Genomic DNA, 27,756 nt, shown 5'->3' with positions numbered 1-27,756 from the left:
GGCTAGGACCTGGCCTCGGCTCGCTGCGGCTCTTCCCCGAGCGTGACGTGTTGACTCCCCTCCCCGTGGACTCCCTTCCCCGCGGCCCGCCCGCCCGCCTCACCGCCGCCTCCTTCGCTCCCTCAGAGCGGGCCAGCGGCCGGGGTGGAGGCCCGGAGGCGTCGCGGCGCCGAGAGGGCGGGCGGGCAGGCTTCGGAGCCGGGAGGGCCGGGTCCGCGGCCGGTCGGTGCGCGGCGGGCGGGCGGCGGGCGCCGGTCTATATGGCGGCGGCTCTGTCGGGCCTGGCTGTCCGGCTGTCGCGCTCGGCCGCCGCCCGCTCCTATGGGGTCTTCTGCAAGGGGCTGACCCGCACGCTGCTCATCTTTTTCGACCTGGCCTGGCGGTTGCGCATCAACTTCCCCTACCTCTACATCGTGGCTTCCATGATGCTCAACGTCCGCCTGCAGGTGGGTGAGCCGCGCCCGCCCGGCCCCTGTCCCCCGACCCTCCCCGAGCGCCGGTCCGCCCAGCGCGGCCCGGCCCACCTCGCCCAGGACGATGCAGATGCCGCCGGGAGCTGCCAAGCTGGATGCTGAATGTATGCCAAACGCCGTGCATTTCTCCCGCAACCCCACGGGGGAGAAACCCGCTGAGGTTATTGTTATCCCTGTTCCGCAAAGGAGGCGGGGTGGGGACGTGAAGCGGCCTGCCTCGGGTACGGGCCTGCGGCTGGGGCGTGGGCTCCGCGGCCAGGCAGGTGGATGCTGCCACGGGCGCCAAAGGCCCTGGCCCTGAAGAGGAAATTTTGCCCAGAAAATTGAAAATTCTGGGGCGCGGGGGTGGGGGGTGCGTTTATGGTTGACTTTTCTAGTTCCCAAACTTTATGAAGCTTTGAAAAAAATTAAAACTTAAGAGGGATTAGTTAATGTTAACCAGTATTCTGCTGGAGTTATCTCATGTATCCTGGCGGGCGTGGGTGGTGGTGAAAGGACTGGGGGTGATGAGAGAAAACGAGGTGGAAGGAGGTAGAGAGGCAAAGGTTCAGAGGCTCGAAACAGTTCAGGTGTGAAATAGTTCACACACGAACACACACACCACACGCACACACCCAGCGCCTTGGAGATCATCTTTGCTATAAATGATTGACATTTCTACATCCCTCAAATTCCAGATGCCTTTTTCTGGTGGAATGGAAAGTCATCAAATTGAGAATTATTCCTTTCCAAGTGTGTCATAGATGGCCAAGTGCTGAGCGTGTCTTGGATTTCGTTTTCACATGGTGGAGTGTCTGTTGTGTGTGAGGCACGGGCTCTGTGATGGAGGGATGGGTCCCTGTCCATCAAGAGCTTACAGTCCAGCGGTACTTGTGTTGCTCCCTGGTGTGCAAAATGAGGAAGCCTGAGTAGGAGTATGCAGTATTGACATGGGCGGGGCAGGTGTTTTTCTTTTTCCCTTTGGTTTAGTTGTATCAGAATATAATTGTCTCTAAGCTTGAACTGTGAAGTTTTGGGTGCCTGTCACTGGTGCTGGCAGGCCACATAAAACTTAAAACCCACTGTTCATCAAAATTGTGTTCAGGTGAGTTGGGATGAACCTGCCTCTCTATTTCAGGGTCCAAACTGAGATACTTTTATGTGAGCAGGGACTTGTGGCATCCTTAAGTTGTTCCTGACAAAAGGAGTAGAAAACTCGGATACCTTTCCAGCACGTGGTATCAATGTGTAAAGAAGGGTGCTGGGAGTGGGGACTGGGGTAAATCAGAAAGCCTGTGCTCTATCCACTTGTCACTAGCCAACTGTTGTTTGTCAGATATAGCAATTTACAAGAGAAATTGGAAATCCTGATTTTTAAATATCAACTTAACAAAAAATAAACTGTGGGCAAAACAAAATATTTGACCCCAAGCTCCACTTTGGAAACTCTTGTTCTAGTGTTACATTTATAATTTGCAGTCGTCTGTAAAAATCACAAGAATGACTGTAAGAGAAAACCTACGTAATGTTGAAAATACTCAATTTTGTACCATTAAAAAAAAAAATCAGCTTTCTCATATGCTTACTTAGCTATTTATGACCACTCTCCTAGTCCAAGCTACTATAATCACTCACCAGGCCTATTGCAGGTGCCTCTATCTATTCTCCACAGGGCCCTTAGAGAAGTCTTTTAAAAACATAAATCAGATTGTGTCATTCCTCACAAAAAAACAGAAAACAAAAACTGCTTCCCATTGCATATGGAATGCAGTTCACATGTTTCTATCCTGCAGATCTGATTTCTGTCCACCTTTCTAACCTCTCCCCTGGCCTGTTCCTTGCTTGCTATCATTTTTCTTATTTTCCTATCTACTCTTAGCATGGACCAAGCCCTTGCGGCCCCTGGACACTTGCACTTGCTGTTCTTTCCACCTCGAGTGCTCTTCCCTGGCTCTTTGAATGCTGATACATTCTCACACCCGGGTTCTCCTTTCAGAGGGGTCTTTTGGGGTCACCAAGGAGGGTCTTTTGGGGTCACCAATCGGTATGATCTTGCAGCAGCTGTCTTCACTGCAAGAGTGCTGAAGGCTTGTTTGTTTCATATCAACAAGGAGCAGAGGAGTCCGTTCCTATTACGATGATGAGGGTTTCCAAATCTCTCAGTTGCTTGTAAGGCAGTAGGATTATCTCTGGAAAGGTTGTTCAAATACAGATTTCATAACAAGGAGTTTGCACTGTCATGATTGAGGGTAAATGCATTTTGGAGGTGGGAAGTTGGCTCTGTGAGGATGGCGTGGGCAGTAGGGAGAGCTGGGTACACCAGACTAATGGATGACTTGGTGGACTTGATGTCAAGTCATCATCCAGGTACAGCACAGCTTTAGAGTACTGGGGAATTAGGACGCTCTGGCTGTAGAGTGTGGGCTTTGTTGGTCAGTTCAGGAATGAGTGGGAGGTGGGGAGGCCCAGACAAGGTGGTCGCCGGGTACCTCGCGGGAGGGCTGTCTGAGAACTACGTGAGGATTTTAGGTGTGATCTTGGGCTTGGATCAAGTGCAGCAGCAGCCTGTCGCATGCTGAGGGAGGCAGGGTGGGAGTTGGGGTGTCTCTTTACTGTAACATTTCCATCTGCTGCTTTAAACTCCCCTGCAGGTTTAGAGTTTCTGTTCATTGGTGGAAGATCATTGACTTACCTGACTTGAGGGTTTAATGATTCTGGCCTCTGGTAAAGAGAAGTGCAACAGGAAATAGGGGACAAGAGTAAGGGGACGGGCCAACTCACCGCCACCTGCTTACTCAGGACACTCTGTCCATCCTCTTCCTTGCAGGGGCGCTGGAGGCTGTTTTGTGAGTCATAATGAATAAAGGACTCTGTCCCACATGTTTACGCAGGACCCCCAAACCATCTGTCAGTAGGGTAGCCAGGCATTTTAAGGAGATTGATACCTCTTCTTCAATTTTTTTTTTTTTTTTTCCTGGTACGCGGGCCTCTCACTGTTGTGGCCTCTCCCGTTGTGGAGCACAGGCTCCGGACGCGCAGGCTCAGTGGCCATGGCTCACGGGCCCAGCTGCTCTGCGGCATGTGGGATCTTCCCAGACCAGGGCACGAACCTGTGTCCCCTGCATCGGCAGGCGGACTCTCAACCACTGCGCCACCAGGGAAGCCTCTTCTTCAATTTGAGAGTGATTAAATGAGAAAATAGATGCAAAGGGCTTTGTAAACTGAGAAGGGCTATGATTTAAAAATACCGTTTGCAAGCAAGGCTTAATCTCCTAGAGTCATTAGCATCCTTCTTATTTATATATAATCTGAAATACAAGGCATTGAAAAAAATGAGAATCCATACCAAATACTAAATGTAGTAAAAGGAAGATGAAAAAAAGTGCTCTGAGAACCTGCTATAATTGAACAAGTTATGCCTACAATGTTTCAGTTACGTTGCCTGTGGAAAGAATCAAGTATCTTAGCCCCAGGTCCCCTAGATTCGCGTAACCATGAAAAGAGGAGGCCTGAAAGAGAACAGCTGGAGAAGGTGACTTCATGAAGGTGAGGGATAGTTGTCAGACCAAGCTGTGGCCTTGGCTTTCTGAGCAGGCAGCCACACAGCCCTGTGCTGAGCTGGCCAGGCCGAGAACCTCTCTTGGCCCGTCCTCTGCGGCCTGTCTCCTTGTTTTGTTTCTAACTGCTCTTCTTCAGTCTCCTCTCTCCGAAGGACTTTCTAGATCCATAGCTCCATAGGTTTCAGTGTTCACCTATCACTTAAATCTATATTCATTCCTTCCAACCAGGTAAAAAGAGTTGAGGAATGCACGCAGGGCTGGGGAAGCTGGGTGCTGTTCCAAATAGAGCACTCAGAGTGGGCCTTAGCGATGAGCAAAACTTGAAGGGGATGAGGGCTTTAGCCATGGAGATGCCCGGCTTAGCAGAGAAGCCTTGCAGCCCGTGCGAGAGCTCTGCGTGTCCCAGGGCAGTGGGAGGTGGCCGGAGGCTGGGACTGAGAGGCTCGTGTGCCTTGGACTGCCAGGACGTTGGCCTTGACTGATTGAAATCATCTTATGGCCGGACAATTTCAAAAAGTAGTAAAGATTCCAAGGGTCGACTGCAGCTTGAAGTGAGTTTTATTTTGTTGCTTGATCTACATCAAGCTCCTGGAAGAAAGTTGGAGGAAATTATAGACTATTAAGGAACATCATAAAAGCTTAAGAGGCAAAGTCAGAAGCATGAGCTCAGTAAAACGTAGGAGTTTGTTCTGGCTTCTGGGGTATTGAACAGCTATATACTTTGAGATGGAAAATTCCAAACATGTAGGACACATAAAAATACCATGGAATCTTTCCTATCTTTCAAGGGAATTCATAATCATGGTTTTTCATAAACTTTTGAAAAAAGTTCCACCTCTAAAGATAGGTTGAAGTAGATTTTAAAAAATTTTTAACCTGCATAAAATTTGAAAGAATAGTACAGTGAACACCTGTATCCTTGACTCAAGTTTTTAAAAAGTCTTAGAAGTAAATTCTCACATAATGGTTCGAGCAGATGTTAAAGTATATGAATTAGGTCTATATGTACTAATGTTAAAAGGTATCCACCAAATATACAGTGAAGAAAAGCAAGTTTAAAAACCATCTAAGTAGTAGCACATTTAAAAAATTTTTCATAAATACACTTGTCAATACCTAGAGCAGGGAGAAGCATGCCAGGACCAGGAGGCAGCCCTAACTCAGGAGAGAGCCTGGGCATTCCTCCTCACATGATCTGTGCAGAAGGGCCAATGTTTCTTCACCTCCACAGACTGGATGGTTTGTAAACAACAAACATTAATTTCTCGCAGTTCTGGAGGCCGAGAAGTCCAAGATCAAGGCACCAGTATGGTTAAGGTCTCTTGAGGGCCCTCCTGGTTCGTAGCCAGTGCCTTCTTGCTGTGTCCTCACATGGTAGAAGGGGCTAGGGATCTCTGGCATCTTTTTATAGGAACATTAATTGGGGCTTGCCTGGTGGCACAGTGGTTAAGAATCCGCCTGCCAATGCAGGGGACACGGGTTTGAGCCCTGGTCCGGGAAGAGCCCACATGGCCGTGGAGCAACTAAGCCCATGTGCCACGACTACTGAGCCCGTGTGCCACAACTACTGAAGCCTGCGTGCCTATAGCCCGTGCTCTGCAACAAGAGAAGCCACCGCAATGAGAAGCCCGCACCCTGCAACGAAGAGTAGCCCCCGCTTGCCGCAACTAGAGAAAGCTCGCGCGCAGTGACAAAGACCCAACGCAGCCAAAAATAAATTTAAAAAAATTAATTTCACTCACCTCCTAATACCATCATCTTTTGAGGTTAGGGGTTCAGCATATGAATTTTGGGGGGTTACAAACATTCAGACCATAGCATCTCCTGATAGGTTTGTAAGATCCAATAGAAATGAATTGCTTTTAAACATAAGAACTAAATGTAGTTCTTAGAATGTAGGGGAAAATCTTCATGATACTGAATTTGGCAATGATTTCTTGCCAAAAGCACAGGCAACAAAAGAAAAAGATAAATTGGACTGTGAATATTAGACATTGATTCATCAAAGGATACTATCAAGAGACTGAAAGAGGCCACTCACAGAATGGGAGAAAGTATAGTTGACCCTTGAAGAACACAGGTTTGAACCGTGCAGGTCCACTAATACGCAGAATTTTTTCAGTAGTATATGTTAACACTGCGTGATCTGAGGTTGGTTGAATCTTCAGATGTGGAACTGCAAAGACGGAGGAACCATGTATAGGAAGGGTTGCTGTAAAGTTGTACTCAGATTTTCGACTGTGAGGAGGGTCAATGTCCCTAGCCCCCAAGTTGTTCAAGGGTCACCTGTATTTGCAAACCATATATCTGTTAAGGATTAATGTCCAAAATATGTAAAGAACTCTTACAACTCAACAGCAACAAAAAACCCAATCCAAAAATTGGCAAAGGACTTGAATAGACATTTCTCCAAAGAAGATAGATCAATGGCAAGTAAACCCAGGAAAAGATGGGCAATTGGAACATGTTTGTGGGCAGCCAGTCCACCAACTATGGTGAGGCCCTGACACATCATTATGATGACCTCTGAGCCCCAGCTTGCCCACTTCAGCCTTGTGGCCCCATGGGATGCCCAGAGGAGGGGCCCTGGTGGCCAGGCGCCTCTCCCCATACCAGCCCTGCAGGATGTGGACGCAGTGTCCCCCTGCCTCTGGGCTCTCACAGACCCACCGGGTCAACTTCTCTCCCTGAGACTCGGCTCCTCCCATCTCTCCCCATCCCGCTCCAGGGACACTCATGGACCTGAAGGGTGAGTGACCACTCGTTTCTCACTGACAGTCTCCCAACCCAGACCCAGGGACCCCCACGCCAGGCTTAGTCTCCAAGAGCCCTCACTAACTGCTCCAGTTCCAAATCTGAGCCCAGCCACACAGGCTGAGAAACACTCCCCCTGCCCAGCCCTCGCCTGGCCTGGCACTGCCCCTAGGATGCCTCTCCTCTGCCAGGGCGGTAATAAAATCCAGTGCTAGGAGAGAAGAATTAGGGAACTGCAAATCAAAGCCACAACGAGATGCTACCTCACACCCGTTAGGTTGGCTATTATGGGGTGAGGGGGAGGGAAAGAACGCGAGGATGTGGAGAGATTAAAACCCTTGTGCACTGTTGGTGGGAATGTAAAATGGTGCAGTTGCTATGGAAAACAGTTTGGCAAGTCCTCAGAAAGTTAAACATAGAATCACTGTATGATTCAGCAAGTTCACTGGTAGGTGTATACCCCAAAGATTTGAAAACAGGGGCTCAGGCACTTGTGCTCCAATGTTCATAGCACTATGGACAACAGCCAAAAAGTAGATACAATCCAAGTGTCCATCAACAGATGAGTGGATAAACAGAAGGTTTTATACTTTCAATGCAAAATTATACATCTTTGAAAAGGAATAAAGTTCTTTTTTGGCTGTGCCGTGCAGCTTGCAGGATCTTAGTTCCCTGACCAGTGGTCGAACCCGTGCCCCCTGCAGTGGAAGCAAGGAGTCTTAACCACTGGACCACCAGGAAAGTCCCAGGAATAAAGTTCTGATACCTGCTACAGCTTGATGAACCTTAGGAACACTATTCATAGAGACAGAATGTAGAAGGTGGTTGCCAGGGGCTGGAGAGGGGGAATGGGAATTGTTTAATGGAAACAGTTCTAGTTTGGAATGATGAAAATGTTCTGGAAATGTGTGGTGGTGATGGATGGTAGATTTTATGTATATTTTACTGCAGTTTTTTTTTAAAGTACTAGAAAAGTGATTATGCTGTTGGTTGTTGTGGCAGTGTTAAGTTGCCATAGAAGTTTCTAAGAGCCTATTCTTAATTTTGTTCTTGTATGATCACAGTAACAAACTTGGGGGTGTGGCCAGGGTCCAGTGGCTTGTACATTTTTAAGGATTTTGGCTTACTCTGAGTGAAATGGGAAACATTTCACTGAGATGTGACCTAATCTCATTTGCTTTTATAAAGGATCATTTTTTTCTTCTTTTAAAAAAAAAGGTTTATTTTTTCTTTTGAGGATCTTTTTTTTTTTTTCCCTGCGCAGCATGGCTTGTGGAATCTTAGTTTGCCAACCAGGGATTGAACCCAAGCCCCATCAGTGAAAGCACCGAGTCCTAACCACTGGACCGCCACGGAATTCTCTAAAGATCATATTATAAAAAAACCTTTATTATGGGAATATTCAAATATACACAGAAGTGGAGTACAGTTGTCCCTTGGTACCTGCAAGGGGTTGGTTTCAGGACCCCTGGGGATACCAAAATCCACAGATGCTCAAGTCCCTTGTATAAAACTGTGTAGTATTTGCATGTAACCCGTGTACATCCTCCCTTATACTTTAAATCATCTCTAGATTACTTTTAATACCTAATACAATGTAAATGCTATGTAAATAGTTGTAAACACAATGTAAGTGCTATGTAAATAGTTGCTAGCACATAGCAAATTCAAGTTTTGCTTTTTGGAACTTTCTGGAAATTCCCCCCCCCAAAAAATTCTATTTTTTTCTATTTCCTCTTGGTTGAATCCTCAGATGTGGAACTTGCAGATACGGAGGGCCACCTGTAGTATAATGAACCCCATGTATCCATCACTTCTTTTCAGTAAGGATCAACTCTTTGCTAATCCTGTTTTATCTTTTCTCCCCAGTCCTGCACTGTGTTCATCTAATCACCCCACACCGGAGTATTTTAAATAAATCCCAGACAGAACAGATCACTTTTTTGGTTTGTTGCTTAGTTTTTACTTTGAAGTAATTTGACTTACAGAGGTTGCACGTCAGTGCAGAGAGTTCCCATAGACCCTTCCCCCAGCTTCCTCTAATGTTGACATCTTACCTGGCCAGAGTACAGGCATCAGAACTAAGAAGTTAACGTTGGTGCAATACTCTTTGGATTTCACCAGTTTTTTCCACCAGTGAATTTTTTTCTGTCCCTGGACCCCACAGTGCATTTAGTTGCCATGCCTTTTAGTCTCATCCAATCTGTAATTTCCTTAGTCTTGTCTTTTATGTCCGTCAGTTGTTTTTTCAGCTTTTGGGTGTTTTTCACTTTTTGGCTGTTGCCACGCACATTCTACAGGCACACCTTAGGTATTGGGGGTTCGGTTCCAGACCACTGCAATAAAGCGGTTATCGTGCTAAAGCGAGTCACGTGAACTTTTTGGTTTCCCAGTGCATGTAAAAGTTATGTTTACACTATAAGGTAGTCTATTAAATGTGCAATAGCATTATGTCTAAAAAATGGACATACCTTAATTAAAAAATACTTGATTGCCAAAAAATGCTAACCATCATCTGAGCCTCCATTGAGTCATCATCATTTTTGCCGTAGTAACATCAAAGGTAACTGATCACAGACCACCATTACAAATACAATAGTAATGAAAAAGTTTGAAGTATTGCAGGAATTACCAAAATGTTCAGATACGAAGTGAGCAAATGCTGTTGGAAAAATGGCGCCAATAGACTTGCTCAATGCAGGGTTGCCATAAACCTTCAGTTTGTAAAAAACACTGCGAAACGTAATAAAGCGAGGTGTGCTTGTGTAGGTGTTGTGTGGGCATGTGTTTTCATTTCTCTTGGTTATGTACCTAGGGGTGGAATTGCTGGGTCATATAGTAACTCTGCATTCAGCCATTTCAAAGAGATCACTCTTACTTCACGGTAAGAGTGGAGGGTGGAAGCAGGGAGACCCTTAGATTAACAGGAGAGGATGCTGGTGGTTTCTCAGGGCGCAGCAGGGGAGGTGATGGGAGGAGGTTGCACTGTGGGTGTATCTTGGTGTTTGAGCCAACAGCCTTGCCTGCCTTAAAGGAAGAGGTGGTGTGAGAGAAAAGCTCATTAGCATCTCTGTGTGTGTGAGCTATACATGTTCTTTACCCATTTTTTTGGTGGGTTGTTGGTGGGTTTCTTGGAGCCACCAAGAAACCCACCAACTTATCAGACACCTTATCAGTTGTCTGTGATAAGAGTTGAAATTTTTTTCCAGTTAATATATTTTTGACTTTGTTTATAGTGTGTTTTTGCCATACTGAAGTTTATGTAGTCAAATTTAATAATCTTTTCTGACTTTTGGGTTTTGTCATAGTTAGAAAGGCCTTCCAAATGCTAAAGATATAAGGAATTCACCTGTTATTTATTCTGGTACCATTATATCATGTTTTACTTTTTTTTGTGTGTGTGTGTGGTACGCGGGCCTCTCACTGTTGTGGCCTCTCCTGTTGCGGAGCACAGGCTCTGGACGCGCAGGCTCAGCGGCCATGGCTCACGGGCCCAGCCGCTCCGCGGCATGTGGGATCTTCCCGGACCGGGGCACGAACCCGCGTCCCCTGCATCGGCAGGCGGACTCTCAACCACTGCACCACCAGGGAAGCCCCATGTTTTACTTTTAAATGTAGAGTGTTGGAATTTATCCTGGTATATGGTGTATGATGTTGATCCAAACTGACCGTTCTCTGAACAGCACTGCCGGGAGAAACCTCGTGTGTATGACATTCTTGTCCTTGTATGTACATTCACTAGAAAGCAAGTTTCGAGAAGACAGAGCCCTTTTTGTCTGCTCGGTGCACTGTCCTGATACCAGCGCCTAGAACAACGCCTGGCTTAGGGGCTCTGTGAACGCTCGCTGATAGAATCTCTAGCAAAAAATCATAGGTGTAGAATCCCAAAGGAAAGGTTATACTCATTTGTAAATAATTTTCAAAGTCATTGCCAACTTGCCTTCCACAGAGGTGCTGCACTGTGTGCTCCCTCTGGCCATGAGGGGGGCCCTCTGGTTGCTCCCCGTCCCCTGTGGCCACTCCAGCCTGGGCCTCGGTCTCTGTCCCCCACTGCAATGTGCTGGTCCGTGCTTAGGCCACTTCCGTGTTGCCATCCAGTGGTCACTTCTCTGTCCTCTGCTTTACAGACCCCCTCAGCAGCATTTTGTCACTGGTTCCCTCTAATGCTCTTGCTGATAATGGTACTAATAGCAGCTGTTTCTTGGATGCCACAGGCTGCTGGTCAGAGAACATGCTGGGTGCTTTCACATGAAGAGTCCTCACACATCCTGAGGAAAGAGGACACAGCCTAGCTCAGCCATCCTTCTCGCCTCTCGGCCCTCGGACGTGTGAGCGCACCTTTGAGCCTCTGGGTGACCGAAGCAGGGGACAGAGTAGTGGCCCGCAGGAGCTGCACAGCCAGCTTAGAGCACAGGTGTGATTTGGACGCGCTGAGTGGTTTGCAGTAGGAAGTTGGTCCCTGTGGTCTGCTTCCTGTGCTTATGATTCAGTGTAACGCAGAGATGACCCAGCCCTTCCTGTTTCTCACCCTCTAAACTGTGTAGCAGCTTGAGCAATTTGTTACTCAGCTTGTGTGTGTCAGCTGCCTCCTCAGGCTGATGTTTCAGTGGTGAGCTCAGCGATGGTCAGGTCTGCTAACACTCACCTCTGAGAGCTGTGAGTGTGTGATATCACTCATATATGGGACCTAAACATAACACAAATGAATGTACACGCAAAGCAGAGACAGACTCGCAGGTACAGAAAACAAACTGGTGGTTACGGAGGGGGGCAAATTAGGGGCATGGGATTAACAAATACAAACAATGATGTATAAAATAGATAAGCAACAAGGATATATTGTATAGCCATCGTCTTGTAATAACTTTTAATGGAGTGTCATCTGTAAAAATACTGAATCCACTATGCTGTACACCTGAAATTAATATAATATTGTAAATCAACTGTACTTCAATTTAAAAAAAAGGCCGTGAAGCCAGGTGGCCTTGGAGCGCATTTGTGAGCTGTCACCAGGCAGGACCCCCGTCAAGCCCATTGTTGTCTAACCTGGCTGGGCAGCCCCTGCTCCATTAGCTGTGTCTGCGCCCCCAGCCCCACGCCGGCCCGCTTTGGGAATAGCCTTGCCACCTGGCTTTCAGGAGCACAGAGGCTGGGATATTTTTAGTTTGCAGAGCAATGGTATCCAGCCCATCATGTCCCTGAGGCCATTAATAGCCCAGGTTAGGGAAGGGAAGGTGTTGGCCGTCCAAGAGGGCACAGCTGCCTAACTGGGTCAGGCCTGTTGTCAGGCAGCAGGTCAGCTGCCTCCACAGGTGGGGACTCTGGTGGGAGAGACTGCTCCTGTCCGCCCCGAGGATCGTGGACACACCAGACAACCTCGTCTCCCTGCACACCTCACCCCCTCTGGCCTCTGTGGCTCCATTTTCAACCTTTGTCATTCGCTGAGGGGCAGGGGGAGGCACCTGTCGGGGAGGTACAGAGTTTAAGTTCAGGAATTTACTCCCAGTCCTGCACTTTGCTTTTCCTGAATCATACTGTCTTGAATTTCAGAATAGACTTCCCTCATATTGGGGCAGGGAGGGGGTGTGTCAGTTTTTGTGGATAAGATGGTTTGCCATAATTTATGCTGCTTATTATTTTGTAGACTTAACATGGGGGTTGAGGGGTGGGAAATGATGAGAGAGCTGGGGCCGAGGATGGTTAGTTATATAATTGTGCATATTTTATTTGGTATGATATAGTGTGCCAAGATGTATGTATTCAAAAGTACAGTGAGAATAAACCACAAAAAACATTTCACAGATGACTGCGTGTTTGGAAATTACTTGAAAATTATTTCTGGCTCTCAAAATATAAGTAATGTGTGTAACTGTCTAATATCAAAAGAGGTGGCTGGTTAAGGGCTCAGAGCCAAAATGTTTTACTGACTTACTGAAGTATTTTTAAGGTAATTGAATACATCGTTTATTACTGCATTTACTAAAGAACTAGGAGATCTTCAGTAAGCAGTTTATTCTATCATTATTGAATGTATGACTACATTAATAGTATCTTATTCAAAATATTTTAACACAATTCTGGCAACACTTTATCTTTCTGAATGGTACTAAGTCCTCATACAAGGACATAATAAAAGTAGTTAGAAACTAATTTTCCTGAGAGTTGGCCCACATTAAGTGACCTGTTTTTCTTAAGAATTATTTTAAACCTGTTCTAATATGTATTAAAAATATATTTAGGAATGCTTCCATTTCAGGAAAATGTTCATTCTTAGTACATTTCAGATCAGTAAAATAAATGTAAGGTTTAAAATAACATGCTTTGGAGAGTTAATTTGAGAGAACTGTCAAGAGAAGTTAATTAGATTTGACTTGGTGAACTTTGAAAGTGTTTGTTTTGATTCGTAGCTGGAGTTGCACCTCTTACAAGTGTAACTATGTGAGGTGATGGATGTTAACTTGTGATCATTTTGCAATATATAGAAATATCGACTTACTGTGTTGTATACCTGAAATTAATACATTTTATGTCAGTTATATCTCAACATAAAGAATTGCACCTTATGTTTGCATATGGCTTCATACTGCTCAAATATATTTGTATCAGTTGTTATATGTAATAATGGTCACACTTGTACAGATAAAAAGTTTTGAGCATGCCCTGTGGAGATATCTATATCTCTGTGGTATAAATAAGCATATATATACTATTTTTATAAACTATGTATTTTGCTCTACCAAAATATGGTATATATTATAAAACATAGAAAAAGTTACAAGGGGAACAAGGTAAAGATGAACTAGGCGAAGATGTTCTGATATTTTCTCCCATGCTCCTTGAGTTGGGGGCACTTGAACAGCCGCTGGCCTAGTGGAGTGAGTGAAGAGTTCTTCAGAGCTTACCTGACGCTAACTTAGTTGTTTGTGCAGGAAACGTATGTAACTGCCCTCTTTTTGAAGCACGCAACGCAGTTGGTGTCGGCGACCCTGGGTTTTCCCGAGGCGCTTTTTTTTTTTTTTTTTTGCGGTACGCGGGCCTCTCACTGCTGGGGCCTCTCCCGTTGCGGAGCACAGGCTACGGACGTGTAGGCTCAGCGGCCATGGCTCACGGGCCCAGCCGCTCCACGGCATGTGGGATCCTCCTGGACCGGGGCACGAACCCGCGTCCCCTGCATCGGCAGGCGGACTCGCAACCACTGCGCCACCAGGGAAGCCCTCCCGAGGCGCTTTGAGTCTCCCTCCTTAGTGACTTTGGTGGGCCCCTCGCCCGTCCGGCCTTTAGATCCTGGAGACCCCTGTCTTCTGTACCTCTGTCTTCTCTCTTGATCTGTTCTACCGGGCCGTCATTTTACCTGCCTCCGCAGAGCTGGCGGCTTCTGAGTCGAGGTCCCCGGCTCTGACCTCTGTCTTGAGGTAAAGGATTTACTGATCCACCTGCTCGCCAGAGCCCCGCAGCCCAACTCTGCTGCCCAGTCTGAGCACCTTCCCTGCCTTCCAGACCTGCTGCTCTCCCCGCTTTGCGGTTAATAACACGTTCATTATCCAGAACTGAAAGTCAAGAAACCTGCGGGTCATCTCACTTTCTTCTGCACCTAGTCAGTCACCAACTTAAAAAAGATTCTTCAGTTTCTCTCCCCTCTTTACTCTCACAGGCTTACTTCCTTTTTTCCCCTGCAGTATTAGACTAGCCTCCTAATTGGTCTGTTTAAGATGATTCCTTTCCAGTCTAGCCACCACCCTGCCTTAGCATGGTGGCGGGGTGGGGGTGGGGGCGTGCCTCACTGTCGGCCCTGCTCCTCAGTGACTCCGCAGCCCCGTTTCTCAGCCCTCTTTGCTTTCTCCCTCAGCCTCCAATAATACTTACCTGCTGTGTTTTCTTCCCAGTGTACTCTCTTTAAATTTTTGTTTGTTTGTTTGTTTGTTTTTTGTTTTTTTGCGGTAGGCAGGCCTCTCACCACTGTAGCCTCTCCCGTTGCGGAGCACAGGCTCCGGACGCGCAGGCCCAGCGGCCACGGCTCACCGGCCCAGCCGTTCCGCGGCACGCGGGATCCTCCCGGACCGGGGCACGAACCCGCGTCCCCTGCATTGGCAGGCGGACTCTCAACCACTGCGCCACCAGGGAAGCCCACTCTCTTTAAATTTAAAAAAAACTTACACAGTCATAAAGCTTAATGAGTCTCCTGGTGCCAGGAGATTAGTTAAGAGAAACAGCAGTTTCCTGTCTCCCATTTCTCCATCCAGCCGACTGCTTGCAGCTACAGCTGGTTCTCTTAGTGTTTACTTCTCTATCTCTAAATTGCACGCTTGTAGTGTTGCTTCTTGACTTTTCATTTTTTGAGTTAGTCTTTGTCTTACTGTGGGAGAAGAGTCAGACGCAGCTGTCTTCTACCTGAACCCATATTTCCATCCCTCCTCCTTCCAAAAAGAGTTACTGCATTTTAGCTAGGTTGCTGTTCCTTAGGCTAGCCTCTTAGAAAAATTACTGAATACAAAGTATGTATTTTTGAAGTTGAAACATTTATCCGCGTTCTCTCCGAGGTATGCTCCTTTTTAAAGGAACATGTGTCAGACACTTTTTAAAAGTCATCAGTTAAGGAGGGAACTAGTAAGATGTTATAATCAGTGTAAAGCAGCATTTAGACAAAACACATACATACAATGAGGAATGCTAAAGTGAATTTACAAATAGATGTAAAACTGGTCAGTGTGCATAGGGCAGTAATCCGTTGCATTCCTCTGGACAATATTAATTTCCATTTCTTTGGACAGGAAATCACTTGCCTTTTAAGTTTTCTACAACTTAGAGCTGTGAAGCATCAAAGAGAAATCTGTGGAGCCCTGTTACATTAGATAACGCAGAGAATGCACTAGACAGCGCACCCAGTAATGTTGTTTTTTTGGGTCCATTTCAAAGCCTTTCACAGTTTTTCCTACATCTTCCCCGTTTGGAGCATAATGTCACAGAAAGATTATTCTTGGTCACAGAATCTCAGTAGGTTTGCAGGTGCCGCAGGGTCAGTGACCACATGGGCCACCTCGAGTTTGCTCTTGAACAACTGGTGAAGTCGCAGATCAACTTCTGTCCAGAAGTTTTCATGTGGAATCTGAGAGTGGGCAACTAAGCCCAAGAAGCTTTCTCCGCCATATTTTTACCTGCAGTACATAAAAATCTGGGTGAATTCTTCTCTTATGGAGGCTCCAAAATTTGCCGAGACTCCTGACCAGCCGGCGGGTGATCTGAGGCTGGAATCTTGGATCGCAGAACCCCTCCAGGCTGGTTTTCCTGGGAGGGCTTTGTAGACATTGGATCCATAAGTAAAGTTGCCCTTGATTCCTTAAAAGTGGCTTGTCGTACCTGAGTCACTGAGACTCATTCTCAAATAGGACACTTTGGTAAGACCTTGGTTGCCTAATTGTGTCATCCAATTTATCCTGGTTAAAGGGAGGACAGATTTTTTTTTTTAATTTTATTTATTTTTGGCTGCGTTGGATCTTCATTGCTGCGTGGGGGCTTTCTCTGGTTGTGGCAAGTGGGGCTCCTCTTCGTTGCGGTGCATGGGCTCTAGGCATGTGGGCTTCAGTAGTTGCGACACATGGGCTCAGTAGTTGCGACCCGTGGGCTCAGTAGTTGTGGCTCTTGGGCTTAGTTGCTCCACAGTATGTGGGATCATCCCGGACCAGGGATCGAACCCGTGTCTCCTATTGGCAGGTGGATTCTTAACCACTGTGCCACCAGGGAAGCCCCCAGGAGGACAGATTTTTTTATCGAACCTACAGGAATAACTATATTGCCACGAAAAGTGCAGAGCCTCAGAATGTATACTTTTATTATTTTTAAGTATTTTTAGGAAACACTGCATTAATAAACTACTGTTCTTTCTGTTGTGGTTTCTAATTGGTAGGTTGGTAGGTTGATATCCTGTTTTCTATCACAGTGTAGGTATCCTTGGGGTACCAGAGACTGTCAAAGATATCTTTGTATTTGTTGGGAAATAGCTGTGTGTGGACTCTCTTAAGACCCTGTCTTCATTATTACACTTTAATTTGTTGGTCTTTTCCAGGTTCATATTGAGATCCATTGAAGGCCTTCCGTGGACTGACAGGCGTGTCCTGGGGCTCAGGGTGTCAGAGAACACACAGCATGAGGGACGGAATGGGGACTCTGAGCACCTGCCTCGCAGAAGAGAAGGGAGCGGGCGATGACTTGGACAAATTACTGTACAGAGAACTGTTGTATAAGAGAATGCAGGAGGAGAGCGCTTGCCCATCAGATATAACTTCCAGGATGAATAAGCCTGCGGTTGATGTAAATGGAAATTCACAAAATGAGGAGTTATCACTGGAAATGAAAAATGATCTGAGTGAGGTCAGCCTCTTGCTTCACGATGGCAACAAAGTGCTTGCATATCTGCAAGAACCAATACGAAGAAATTCAGCTTCAGCAGCTGCTCAGAGCAAGACTGTCGATCTGTTCTTTGCTCCCACAGAAGAACATTTTGCTGGGGCATCCTTTGGCGTCGGGGGAGCTTATGGTAGGGACTGGCTGGGAGGAGGGCCCAGGGCCACTGACAGCCCCGGAGGATGGAGCCACAGAGGAAAGCCTTGGGGGTCAGGACTACCGTGCCATCAAAAATGGTTAGAAATGGGGATTTCTGAGAATGGACCACCAAGCGCTTTGCTGGAGAAGCTGGACTCTGAGTCGGAACCCTCTCGCCTACGTTCCGTCCTGTCTGCACTGCTGCACGCACATCCCCAAATATTCTTGAATGATGAGACAAAATGTGTTTTCCCTGGCCATTCAAAGCCCATGTTTTCAGAGCAAAGAGGAGAATACAAGAAAATGCTTTCACGAGTAAAAAGTACCTCAGATGATCTGCAGGAACCACTGGCGTTACTGGCTCTACAAGCTTCTGAATTAGCAAATCTCTTATGCCATAGTTAAGGTACAGACAGAACAATAAAAATAGATTTTTAAAAGTTGTCCTAGAATGATTTCTTTTGCATTAGGTCTGGATGCACAGGGTACAGCCATGAAGCTCCTGCTTTGGTTTGCATGACCAGACATACTTAAAGTCAGTGGAATTTAAACTCATGGAGAGCTGGTTGAATCAGAAGGAAAATTTTGAGTTTTAAATTGTGCTTGAAAGACACGCAGAGTTGGGAAGCCATGTCAAGGAGAATATTGATATATCCTATATAAATATCAGATTAGAATCAAAAGATTTAACAAAGTTTTTAATTTACCTTCAGCACCCATCCTAAAGGGCTGCTGTCCCAGATACTGTCTTTCTAGACTGTCTCTGACCATCTAATGGGAGTAGATATTTGTAAAGTCGACTCTGAGCCAGGCTGAGTTAATGGTAAGCTGTTACCATTTCTGCATTTCGCAGAATAATTTGAGCAAAATCTGATTTTTTTTCTCACATCCCTTTCCTTCCACTTGACATGCAATTTAAATGGAGGCCCTATGGTGAAAGTTGCAATATTAACCTTACCTTTAGATAACGCTTTCTCAAGCTAGGAACCCTAGCAGTGTTACTCAGAATAAAAAATGAGCTTGAGCCTGTCTGCCGGGGCTCAGTTATAGAGAAAAATCAAGCATTTCCCTTAGAGAAGGTTTCCAGTTTCTAGGAGTCGAGGTATCTCTTACACTAAGATTTTTTTTCTGAGAGAACACCTTTTGTTGTGTGTTGATCACTTTGATAAAAGGCACTTAAGAGCGTAAGTTTTTAAAGAGTCCGAAAGTAAGGCTTAACCATTTTCGGAATTATTGATTGCATCTATCAGTTTATATTGTGTGCTAAATTACTATGCCGTGTGCTATTTCAGTGTTTTGGGGAAATGAAAAATAAAACCTGTTCTTTAGCATAATAAATGTCGTATTTTACATGTGTAGGCTTGGTTCCCCTTGTCTTCATTATTAATGCTGCCCTCCTCACATGCAAGTCTTTTAGCACAAAGTCATTGGCTGATTTAGAAGGTTGGAAGCAGAGAATGAAAAGCATGTCGTCAAGTTACGTTGGAACTCAACTCTCACTTTCCTCCCCGGATGTAATGGAATGCAGTATTGTGCTCCTTGGTTATGGGGGGTGCGCTCAGAGAACCCCAAAGTAAGAACCCTTGTGGAAGGAACGATCTTTAGCCGGTCTAAAAGGACACCGACTTGACTGAACGATTAAAGCCCTGGTTAGTGGACACTCCGCCTAGGGGTCACCCGTGGGTGGTGAAACGAGATGACACATTTCAGTGTTTCAGAATGGGAACTGTTTTCCTGTCAACACCTTCTCCCTGCCCCCCGCCTTTTTGTTTTAAACTCAGTCTGCTACTTTGAGATGGAACTTTCTATGACTCATCAACTGTTTTTTTTTTTAATTTTGCTTTGTAAATTCCAAGTCTGTAAATTTTCAACCAATTGCAGACAACAAATACAGAATTTCCTGCTTAGCATTAACTAAATTAACTTGAAGTGTTTTCATATAGTTATATCAGAATAAAGTGTGTTTTTTCTAAAAGCTTTGTGGAAAAGCTCTCAATTTTTTTTTACATTAATTTTTTAATACACTTACACTAAGCTGAAATTTTTCCCTTTGGTGCTATATTGGTTCCAGTTCTGTCTGAAGGTGGCCTCTCCTGTGGAAAGTTCTGGGGTAAAGAGGTGATGATAACTATAGCGTATGAAGTTTCATGACTGTGAAAGAAGGCCTTCTATAAACATTTTAATTTTTAAAGCAATTAGTAGAGAAGATATTCTTTTGAATAAATTGTTTCCATGATTGAATTATAAAAGGGATCACTCATTTGAAATATTTTAAGTTGTATCATTTTGGCAATGAAAGCCAAGGGAAGCCTGTTTTAAAAATTCTGACATTTATATGCATTTTCTTCTTTTTTGCCTTTATGGATTCTGTTCTTAAAGATTGAACAGCACAATCACTTTAAATTTAGAAACAGTGTATAGCACAAAATCTTGGACTCGGTTATTCTCATTTGGAAATCATAAAATCTTTTTTTTTTAAACATTTGAATGTTGAGATCTTGAAGTGATTATGAAGTTGCAAGCCTATAGAGAATAAAAAATTAAGAAACTTGCGTTTAAATCGATCATTCTTTACGTGACTTGATTTTATAGCTAGGAAGCAAGACATATTTTGGAGCTTGGCATGTGTATTCTAAAATGCATATAGACCATTTACTATAATTTCACAGAGAGTAAGAAATGTGGGGACTTCGCTGGCAGTCCAGTGAAAAGACTCTGTGCTTTCACTGCTGAAGGCCCAGGTTTGCTCTCTGGTTGGGGAAATAGGATCCCACAAGCCTCTCGGCACGCCAAAAAAAAAAAAAAAAAAAAAGGGAAAAGAAATGTGCTATAAGATTCTTTTTGCACTTTGCCATAGATAATTTTTAAATTCTTCTTAAACTTTCCAAAGAGAAGAAATAGAATTAAGGGATCTCCTAAACCATATGAACTCAGAGCTGGAAATGGCCTTTAAACACCAGCCAGTGCTGGAAGCTTTGAAACACACCTCATCCAAGTGATAATCTGTACATTCAACGTAACCATTTGAAGTTAGAGGCCTAAATAACATTCCACAGGATGGTAGCTTCTACTTGGCTCTCCTTTGCTTCCAAAATGTTACCTCATTTTTCCAATTTTATGGAAACTTGGATGAATTGGATCAATTTTAAAAGAAGCATCTCTGGACTTCTCTGGTGGCACAGTAGTTAAGAATCCGCCTGCCAATGCAGGGGACACGGGTTCGAGCCCTCGTCCGGGAAGATCCCACATGCCGCGGAGCAACTAAGCCCATGTGCCACAACTACTGAGTCTGTGCTCTAGAGCCCGCGAGCCACAACTACTGAGCCCACGTGCTGCAACTACTGAAGCCCGCGCGCCTAGAGCCCGTGCTCCACAACAAAGGGAAGCCACCGCAATGAGAAGCCCGCACACCGCAGCAAAGAGTAGCCCCCATTCACCGCAACTAGAGAAAAAGCCCGCGTGCAGCAACAAAGACCCAATGCAGCCGAAAATAAATTTCTTTTTTTAAAAAAAGCATCTGTTCACTCTTATTTGCACTTCAAACTCTGCAAACTATCCCTTGAGCTGTATATATGCACAGCTGAAATTTGATTAGAGAATATTGTTTGCAAAGGGCCTGACTGCTTGGGAAAGGTCATCTTCGTAGGATAAAGTTTCCTTTATCCTGAAACAAATGATCTTCCTTTATAGAGGCGTACCAAGATGTTTTAACTGAAGTGTTGCGGGTTGAGTTGGGAGGGTGTGAGGCGGCCCCGCCAGATCAGACACACCTCATCTTTGTAGCCTGTGCCGTTGGGTGTGAGGCATCTTTGAGGGCTGGTTACTTCTGGTAAACAGCGGTTTGTTTAAGGAGCAGGAGCAGGCATGGCTGTAGTTCTGTTCTGCCTGTGTTCTGAGTAGATTCTTTACAGTTCATTTTTGAAATTGTTCAGGTACATGACACAAGGAATTTTTATAGGGGAGCTGTGCCTTAGCACTGTATTAGAGTGGAATTCTCCAGTTAACTTTAATGCTTTTAGCTTTTAGTTTTTTGTTTTTTTAATTTATTTAGTTTTGGCTGCGTTGGCTCTTTGTTGCTGCACGCGGGCTTTCTCTAGTTGCGGCGAGCGGGGGCTACTCTTTGTTGCGGTGCACGGGCTTCTCATTGCGGTGGCTTCTCTTGTTGCGGAGCACGGGCTCTAGGCGCGCAGGCTTCAGTAGTTGTGGCACACAGGCTCAGTAGTTGTGGCTCGCGGGCTCTAGGAGCAGGCTCAGCAGTTGTGGCACGCGGGCTCAGTAGTTGTGGCTCGCGGGCTCTAGAGTGCAGGCTCAATAGTTGTGGCGCACGGGCTTAGTTGCTCGGCAGCATGTGGGATCTTCCCGGACCAGGGCTCGAACCCGTGTCCCCTGCATCGGCAGGCGGATTCTTAACCACTGCGTCACCAGGGAAATCCCAATGCTTTTAGTTATTTTTTTTCTGTACGCGGTTCTCTCACTGTTGTGGCCTCTCCCGTTGCGGAGCACAGGCTCCGGACGCACAGGCTCAGCGGCCATGGCTCACGGGCCCAGCCGCTCCGCGGCATGTGGGATCTTCCCGGACCCGGGCACAAACCCGTATCCCCTGCATCGGCAGGCGGACTCTCAACTACTGCACCACCAGGGAAGCCCTGCTTTTAGTTTTTTTAAGGAAGTGGGCTTAATTTCCCATCTACCTACTAAGTGTTCTGTTTCTATCAGAAACAAGAAGTGTGCTTCAAGATTGGAAACCGGCTCAGTTTTCTAGCTCTTAAAGCTTGTCTTCTATTATTTTTAAGATTACAAGCACTCTGCCACTGTTGCTTATCTAAGATGACTTGGAGAAAGCAGCAAGTCTCTGTGCTCCTTTGACTTAAGTTGCTGTATTAGTCATTCTCCAGAGAAACAGACAATAGGATAGGAACTTCCGTGGTGGAGCAGTGGCTAAGACTCTGAGCTCCCAATGCAGGGAGCCCAGGTTCGATCCCTGGTTAGGGAACGAGATTACCACATGCATGCCACAACTAAGGAGCCCGAGAGCTGCAACTAAAGAGCCTGCCTGCCAAAACTAAGACCCAGTGCAACCAAATAAATATTTAAAAAACAAACAACAGGATATACAGATATGGATATGAGGAGATTTATGATAGGAATTGGCTTACATGGTAATAGAGGCTGAGAAGTCTCACCATCTGCCATCTGCAAACAAGAGACTCAGGAAAGCTGGTGGTGTCATTCAGTCCAAGTCCTAAGGCCTGAGAACCAGGGACACCAATGTCCAAGGGCAGAAGAAGGTGGATGTTTCAGCTCAAGCAAAGAGCAAAATTGCCCTTTCTCCTTTTTGTTCTATTCAGGCCCTCAACGTTTTAGATGCCCACCTGAAATGATGAGTGTGATCTTTACTCAGTCCACCGATTCAAGTGCTAATGATCTCTTCCAGAAATACTCTCACACACCCAGAATTAATGTTTTACCAGCTATCAGGGCATCCCTTAGCACGTCAAGGTGAGGTAAAATTAACTATCACACTTACGTTGCTGCCTCTTTTCAACCAAATTCTCAGATGCATCGAAAAGTCTAGTTCCGGGACTTCCCTGATGGTCCAGTGGTTAAGACTCCACAATCCCAATGCCGGGGGCCTGGGTTTGGTCCCTTGTCAGGGAACTAGATCCCGCATGCCGCAACTAAAAAAAAAAGTCCTGCATACCACAACGAAGATCCTGCAAGCCGCAGCTAAGACCCAGCACAGCCAAATAAATAAATAAATATATATTAAAAAAAGAGTCTAGTTCTTTGTAGGACACGCAAGGGGATGTCATAGCTAGGACACAGCGCTGTTCCTTGTCACTCCCCGCCCCCCTCCCATGACTTGATAAGTACTCATTCCTGTTTAGAAACACCTACGACTATGTGACAGTGATCTGAGAAAAGAGGGGAGTTGGCTTATTTTCCATGCAGGTACTTTGTTCTCTATGGGGCAAACATACACTTGTCTGAATTCACGTAGAAACTGAGATTGCAGCGGTAAGGGAAACAAACTCATCTTCCAGCCTTGTGATGCCTTTTGGGAGAGAGATTGAACCATGTTCTGGTCCCTGCCTTCAGAGGAGTGGTAGGCAGGGTAAGTTTGGCAGATACGTGAATTTTAAAACATTTAAACATTTAGAGTTTCTGTTAAAATCAGCTTCTCCTTTTTTCCCTCGATTAGGGATTCCCAACAAGAATATCTTACCAGACACCTCCCTTTGATTCTGCGTATATATTGATTTGGGTTGGATGTGTTATATTCTCTGATCTGCCTCTTTATTGCCTGTATTTTCACACTGTCTCTACAAAGGGTCTTGGAAGGTTGGAATCAGCTGTTTTGTTTTTTAACATTTGTATCATTTATTTATTTATTTACATCTTTATTGGAGTATAATTGCTTACAATGGTGTGTTAGTTTCTGCTTTATAACAAAGTGAATCAGTTATACATATACATATGTTCCCATATCTCCTCCCTCTTGCGTCTCCCTCCCTCCCACCCTCCCTATCCCACCCCTCTAGGTGGTCACTAAGCACCGAGCTGATCTCCCTGTGCTATGCGGCTGCTTCCCACTAGCTATCTACCTTACTTTGGGAGTGTATATATGTCCGTGCCACTCTCTCGCTTTGTCACAGCTTACCCTTCCCTCTCCCCATATCCTCAAGTCCATTCTCTAGTAGGTCTGTGTCTTTATTCCTGTCTTCCCCCTAGGTTCTTCATGACATTTTTTAATATGGTGAGTATGACACCAAAAATGACTTAACTCTTCTGGCTCTGGATTTAGTTTGTTGGGAGGAGGAAGTGGGATCCAGAACAAGGGATGAAAATGCCTGGTTCGTTCTGGATGAGAATCGTTCGGGCCAAGGGACCTGCCAGGCGAGGAGACTGGGGGTTAACTCCCAGAGAGCCCCCTTCTCTCAGTGGGAAAACCCGACGTTTTCATAGTTGAAACACTTTGATACGGCTCTTGGTGTGACTGAAGAAACCTGATTTTTCTTTTAAAAAAATCTGTATAGGATGTGTTTTTAAGGTAATGCTTATTTTTGACGCTAAGGGTACATATGCACGTTGCATTTTAAGTTGGCAGATGAGGTCGAATGTAGGATGGGAAGGTCAAGTAGCTACTTTACTAAGTGGCCTTTATCACTCTGGGCCTATTTCAACAGAATATTCTCACCTCCCTCTGGACAACTGAAGCCAGCCCCAGTGGATGGGACGCCACTGCCCAGACTGTGTGTTTTTAGTAATCTTAGTAATTCAGGGTCATTTGAATGTAGCTGGCTAATTTGAGGGGAATGCATGGGTGGGGTGTGAAGCAAGCCCAGCAGTGGACATGTGAGGTCTGCTTTTGCCACAAGAGGGAGCCACGTGTTCACTTAGGGTGTGTCTTGTTTCAGGGAAGGTCTTGGGGTGTTTTTTCCAGTTATTTTGTTTCTCCAAATTCTTAAGCAAAAATGAACGTAAAAATGCTGGCACTGGTTCAGTTCACTGTGCTTTGTTAAGCTCAGCAAGAGTGATAAGATTGTAACTCTTTAAATCAATGCCCTTAGCTGGTGCTTTGAAACAAGAAGGTCCATGTGCTAGAAACATGAATTTGGTGGTTTTGTGTTTATTCGGGAGAGCGACTTTCAGTATGAAACGGCATTTTCACACTGTATCAACAAGAGCAGTGGTGGGGCTTCCCTGGTGGCGCAGTGGTTAAAAATCCGCCTGCCAATGCAGGGGACACGGGTTCGAGCCCTGGTCCGGAAGATCCCACGTGCCGCGGGAGCAACTAAGCCCGTGCACCATAACTACTGAGCCTGCGCTCTAGAGCCCTTGAGCCACGACTGCTGAGCCCACGTGCCACAACAACTGAAGCCCGCGCGCCTAGAGCCTGTGCTCCGCAGCAAGAGAAGCCACTGCAATGAGAAGCCCGCGCACCACAACAAAGAGTAGCCCCCGCTTACAACTAGAGAAAGCCCACACACAGCAACGAAGACCCAACACAGCCAAAAATAAATAATAATTAATTTAAAAAACAAAACAAAAAACAAGAGCAGTGGTTTCGTCAGAGTATTCACTTCTGCCCAGAGTGGCTGAACCCACAGGCCACTTCAGAAGGGCCTGGGTCTGTGCTGATCCAGCTTGGGCCACAGTGAGCTTGTCCTGAGCCCGATGCATGTGTGAGAGCGTCTTGGAGACCCTTAAAGGGAAATCTGCTACACCAATGAGTGTTTTTTTTTCACTACAGAAATCACGACTTTAGATTTCTTTGGTGGCTCGTAGTGAAATATTCCTAAAACGTCAGAGTCTGTTAAAATATTGGGAATGGCTATTATTCTGTAATGTCAATGAATGATTGCTCTTTCTGGGGCATTTTGGTAAAAGACCTACTGGAATTTTTTAAAATGATAAATTGTGATAATAGAGTATATATAAATAGCTTACAAGCAATTTAATTTCTTGGAAATGTTCTCAGTACCACTTAGGACTTATTAAAATAAAAGCAGTCTGAATAAACTCCAGGCTTCCTCTTTGTGGGATATTTCCGTTTGGGTCTCTTGGGGAAAAATTGCTCGGGTATTGCTCCCTCTCTCCTGCTTGATTCAAACACGCAATGTGCAAAGCTCCTCAGAGAGATTTTGCAAGATCCCAGAATCTGGCCTGAGTTTCTCATGAAACTCTTGTCTTTATGTTATAAAACTCCTCTCTTTATGAACATGGTTTAGCCCCGTTTTTACTGTTCTCTTAAGTTGTGTTAGAATGAGGATGTTTTATTAAAAGAGAAACTAACGATAATGTTCAAACTCCTAAGAATATTTCGACCACCATCAGGCAGCAGACCATTTGGAGAGCTAATAACATCCATTCATTGACCTCCCACCCCTGCAGCGTGAAGAGGCAGCAGCTCTCCCAGTCAGAACGATCTCTTACATTTGAGTAGCCACGGAGGCCAGACGGCATAGCTGGTAACCGGCAGAGACGTGATTTAAACAGTTGAAGAACACAGTTCGTTGTTCATGCTGTTTTGTTTTGTCTTTTCCTTGTCACTTCTTTCCAAGATAGTCATTCAACATTCAGCAAATGCTGATTGGACACCTACTGTATACCAGGCATCCTAGTAGGTGCTGGAGACAACGAGTGAATGAAACCAAGCCCTTCAGATTGGAGAGCCCAGCTCTTGGTTCCTCGTTACGTAATGAAGTGAAAGGCTGGAGGTACGAGGGGCATGAATGGGGAAATGGGAACTCTCAGCTCTTACAAAAGTACTGATTTGATATTTGACTTTCTGCTTGGGAAAATGACAGGTGTTACATCAGAGAATCCAAGTTTTGTCTGGAGAGGACGACGCTGTTCACTTCTCGGTGTTGATGGGGGTCTTCAAGGATGAACGTCAGACCTTCCACATCATACTTGAATGTTCACTCACCTCAGGCTGCACTGGCCACACCAGCCTCAGACTTTTCCACCCGTGGTCAAAGACTAAAAAAAAAGATCTTGAATGGATCTAAAGTTATGGACATTATACCTGTCCTATCCAAATAGAGTAGATGCTACTACATGTGACTACTTAAATTTTAATTAAAATCAATAAAATCTAAAATTCAATTCTTACAATAGTTACCTTTCAAGGGCTCGACAGCTGTACGGGGCCAGTGGCCACTGCTTTGGGACAGTGCAGGAAAAGAACATTTCCACCATCACAGAAAGTTCTGTTGGATAGCCCGTCACAGACATGTGACAGTTTTCCTTCTTCAGGATCTTTAATATAATATGGTGTGTGATTTTTTTTACTTTTAACACCCAGCAATATAAGGCAAACACCCCATTCTCTTGAAGTGAGGGGGGAAAATGATCACGAGTTTGCACATGGTTTTCTGTAAGTGTTTACAAAAAGGGATTGTCTTAATCTCTGCCTTTTAATCTTATTCACAAGTGTATCAGTCAGGGTTCTCCAGAGAAACAGAACTAGCAGGATATACATGGATACAGAAGAGGAGATTTATTATGGGAATCAGCTCATGTAATTATGGAGGCTGAGATATGCTATGATATGCCGTCTGTGAGCTAGAGAACTGGGAGGGTGGGTGGCTTAACACTCCTGGACCAGAAACCAGAGCTCGGATGTCTGAGGGCAGGACATGATGGATGTCCCAGCTCAAGAAGGGGTCGAAAATATCCTTCCTCTGCCCTTTTTGTCCCATCCAGACCCTCAGTGGATTGGATGATGCCAGCCCAGTTTGAGCCCATCTTTATTCAGTCTACTGATTCAGATGCTAATCCCTTCCAGAAACGCCCTCACAGATACAACCAGAAACAATGTCTCACCAGCTATCTGGGCATCCCTGGGCCCAGTAAAGCTGACACGTAAAATTCACCTTCACAACGAGGCCAGTCATCATTCTCTCTGAATGAAAGACGTGAAAGTTGAACAAGGGCCACATGCATGG

The 27,756-nt window shown here is 45.4% G+C and overlaps 1 protein-coding gene across 4 annotated transcripts; it reads left to right on the top strand.

Moving 5' to 3' along the window:
- Nucleotides 1-27,756, top strand: LOC132504803 (small integral membrane protein 10-like protein 2A). 4 transcript variants are annotated; one of them, XM_060122458.1, is made up of 3 exons: nucleotides 1-446; nucleotides 26,372-26,523; nucleotides 26,614-27,756. In XM_060122458.1, the coding sequence occupies exons 1-3, from the start codon at nucleotides 261-263 to the stop codon at nucleotides 26,675-26,677; spliced, it is 402 nt and encodes a 133-aa protein (XP_059978441.1). In that variant the 5' UTR covers nucleotides 1-260; the 3' UTR covers nucleotides 26,678-27,756. The 4 variants fall into 4 exon arrangements, with proteins under 4 accessions (XP_059978441.1, XP_059978438.1, XP_059978440.1 ...); XM_060122455.1 differs by lacking the exons at nucleotides 26,372-26,523; nucleotides 26,614-27,756 and adding an exon at nucleotides 14,712-16,809 and having other exon boundaries at nucleotides 174-446; XM_060122457.1 differs by lacking the exons at nucleotides 26,372-26,523; nucleotides 26,614-27,756 and adding an exon at nucleotides 14,708-14,874 and having other exon boundaries at nucleotides 176-446.

Source organism: Lagenorhynchus albirostris, chromosome 15 (genome assembly GCF_949774975.1).
Source record: "Lagenorhynchus albirostris chromosome 15, mLagAlb1.1, whole genome shotgun sequence".
NCBI lineage: Eukaryota > Metazoa > Chordata > Mammalia > Artiodactyla > Delphinidae > Lagenorhynchus > Lagenorhynchus albirostris.
Note: the sequence above shows the minus strand (reverse complement) of the source record. Positions and strands in the feature narration are given on the sequence as shown.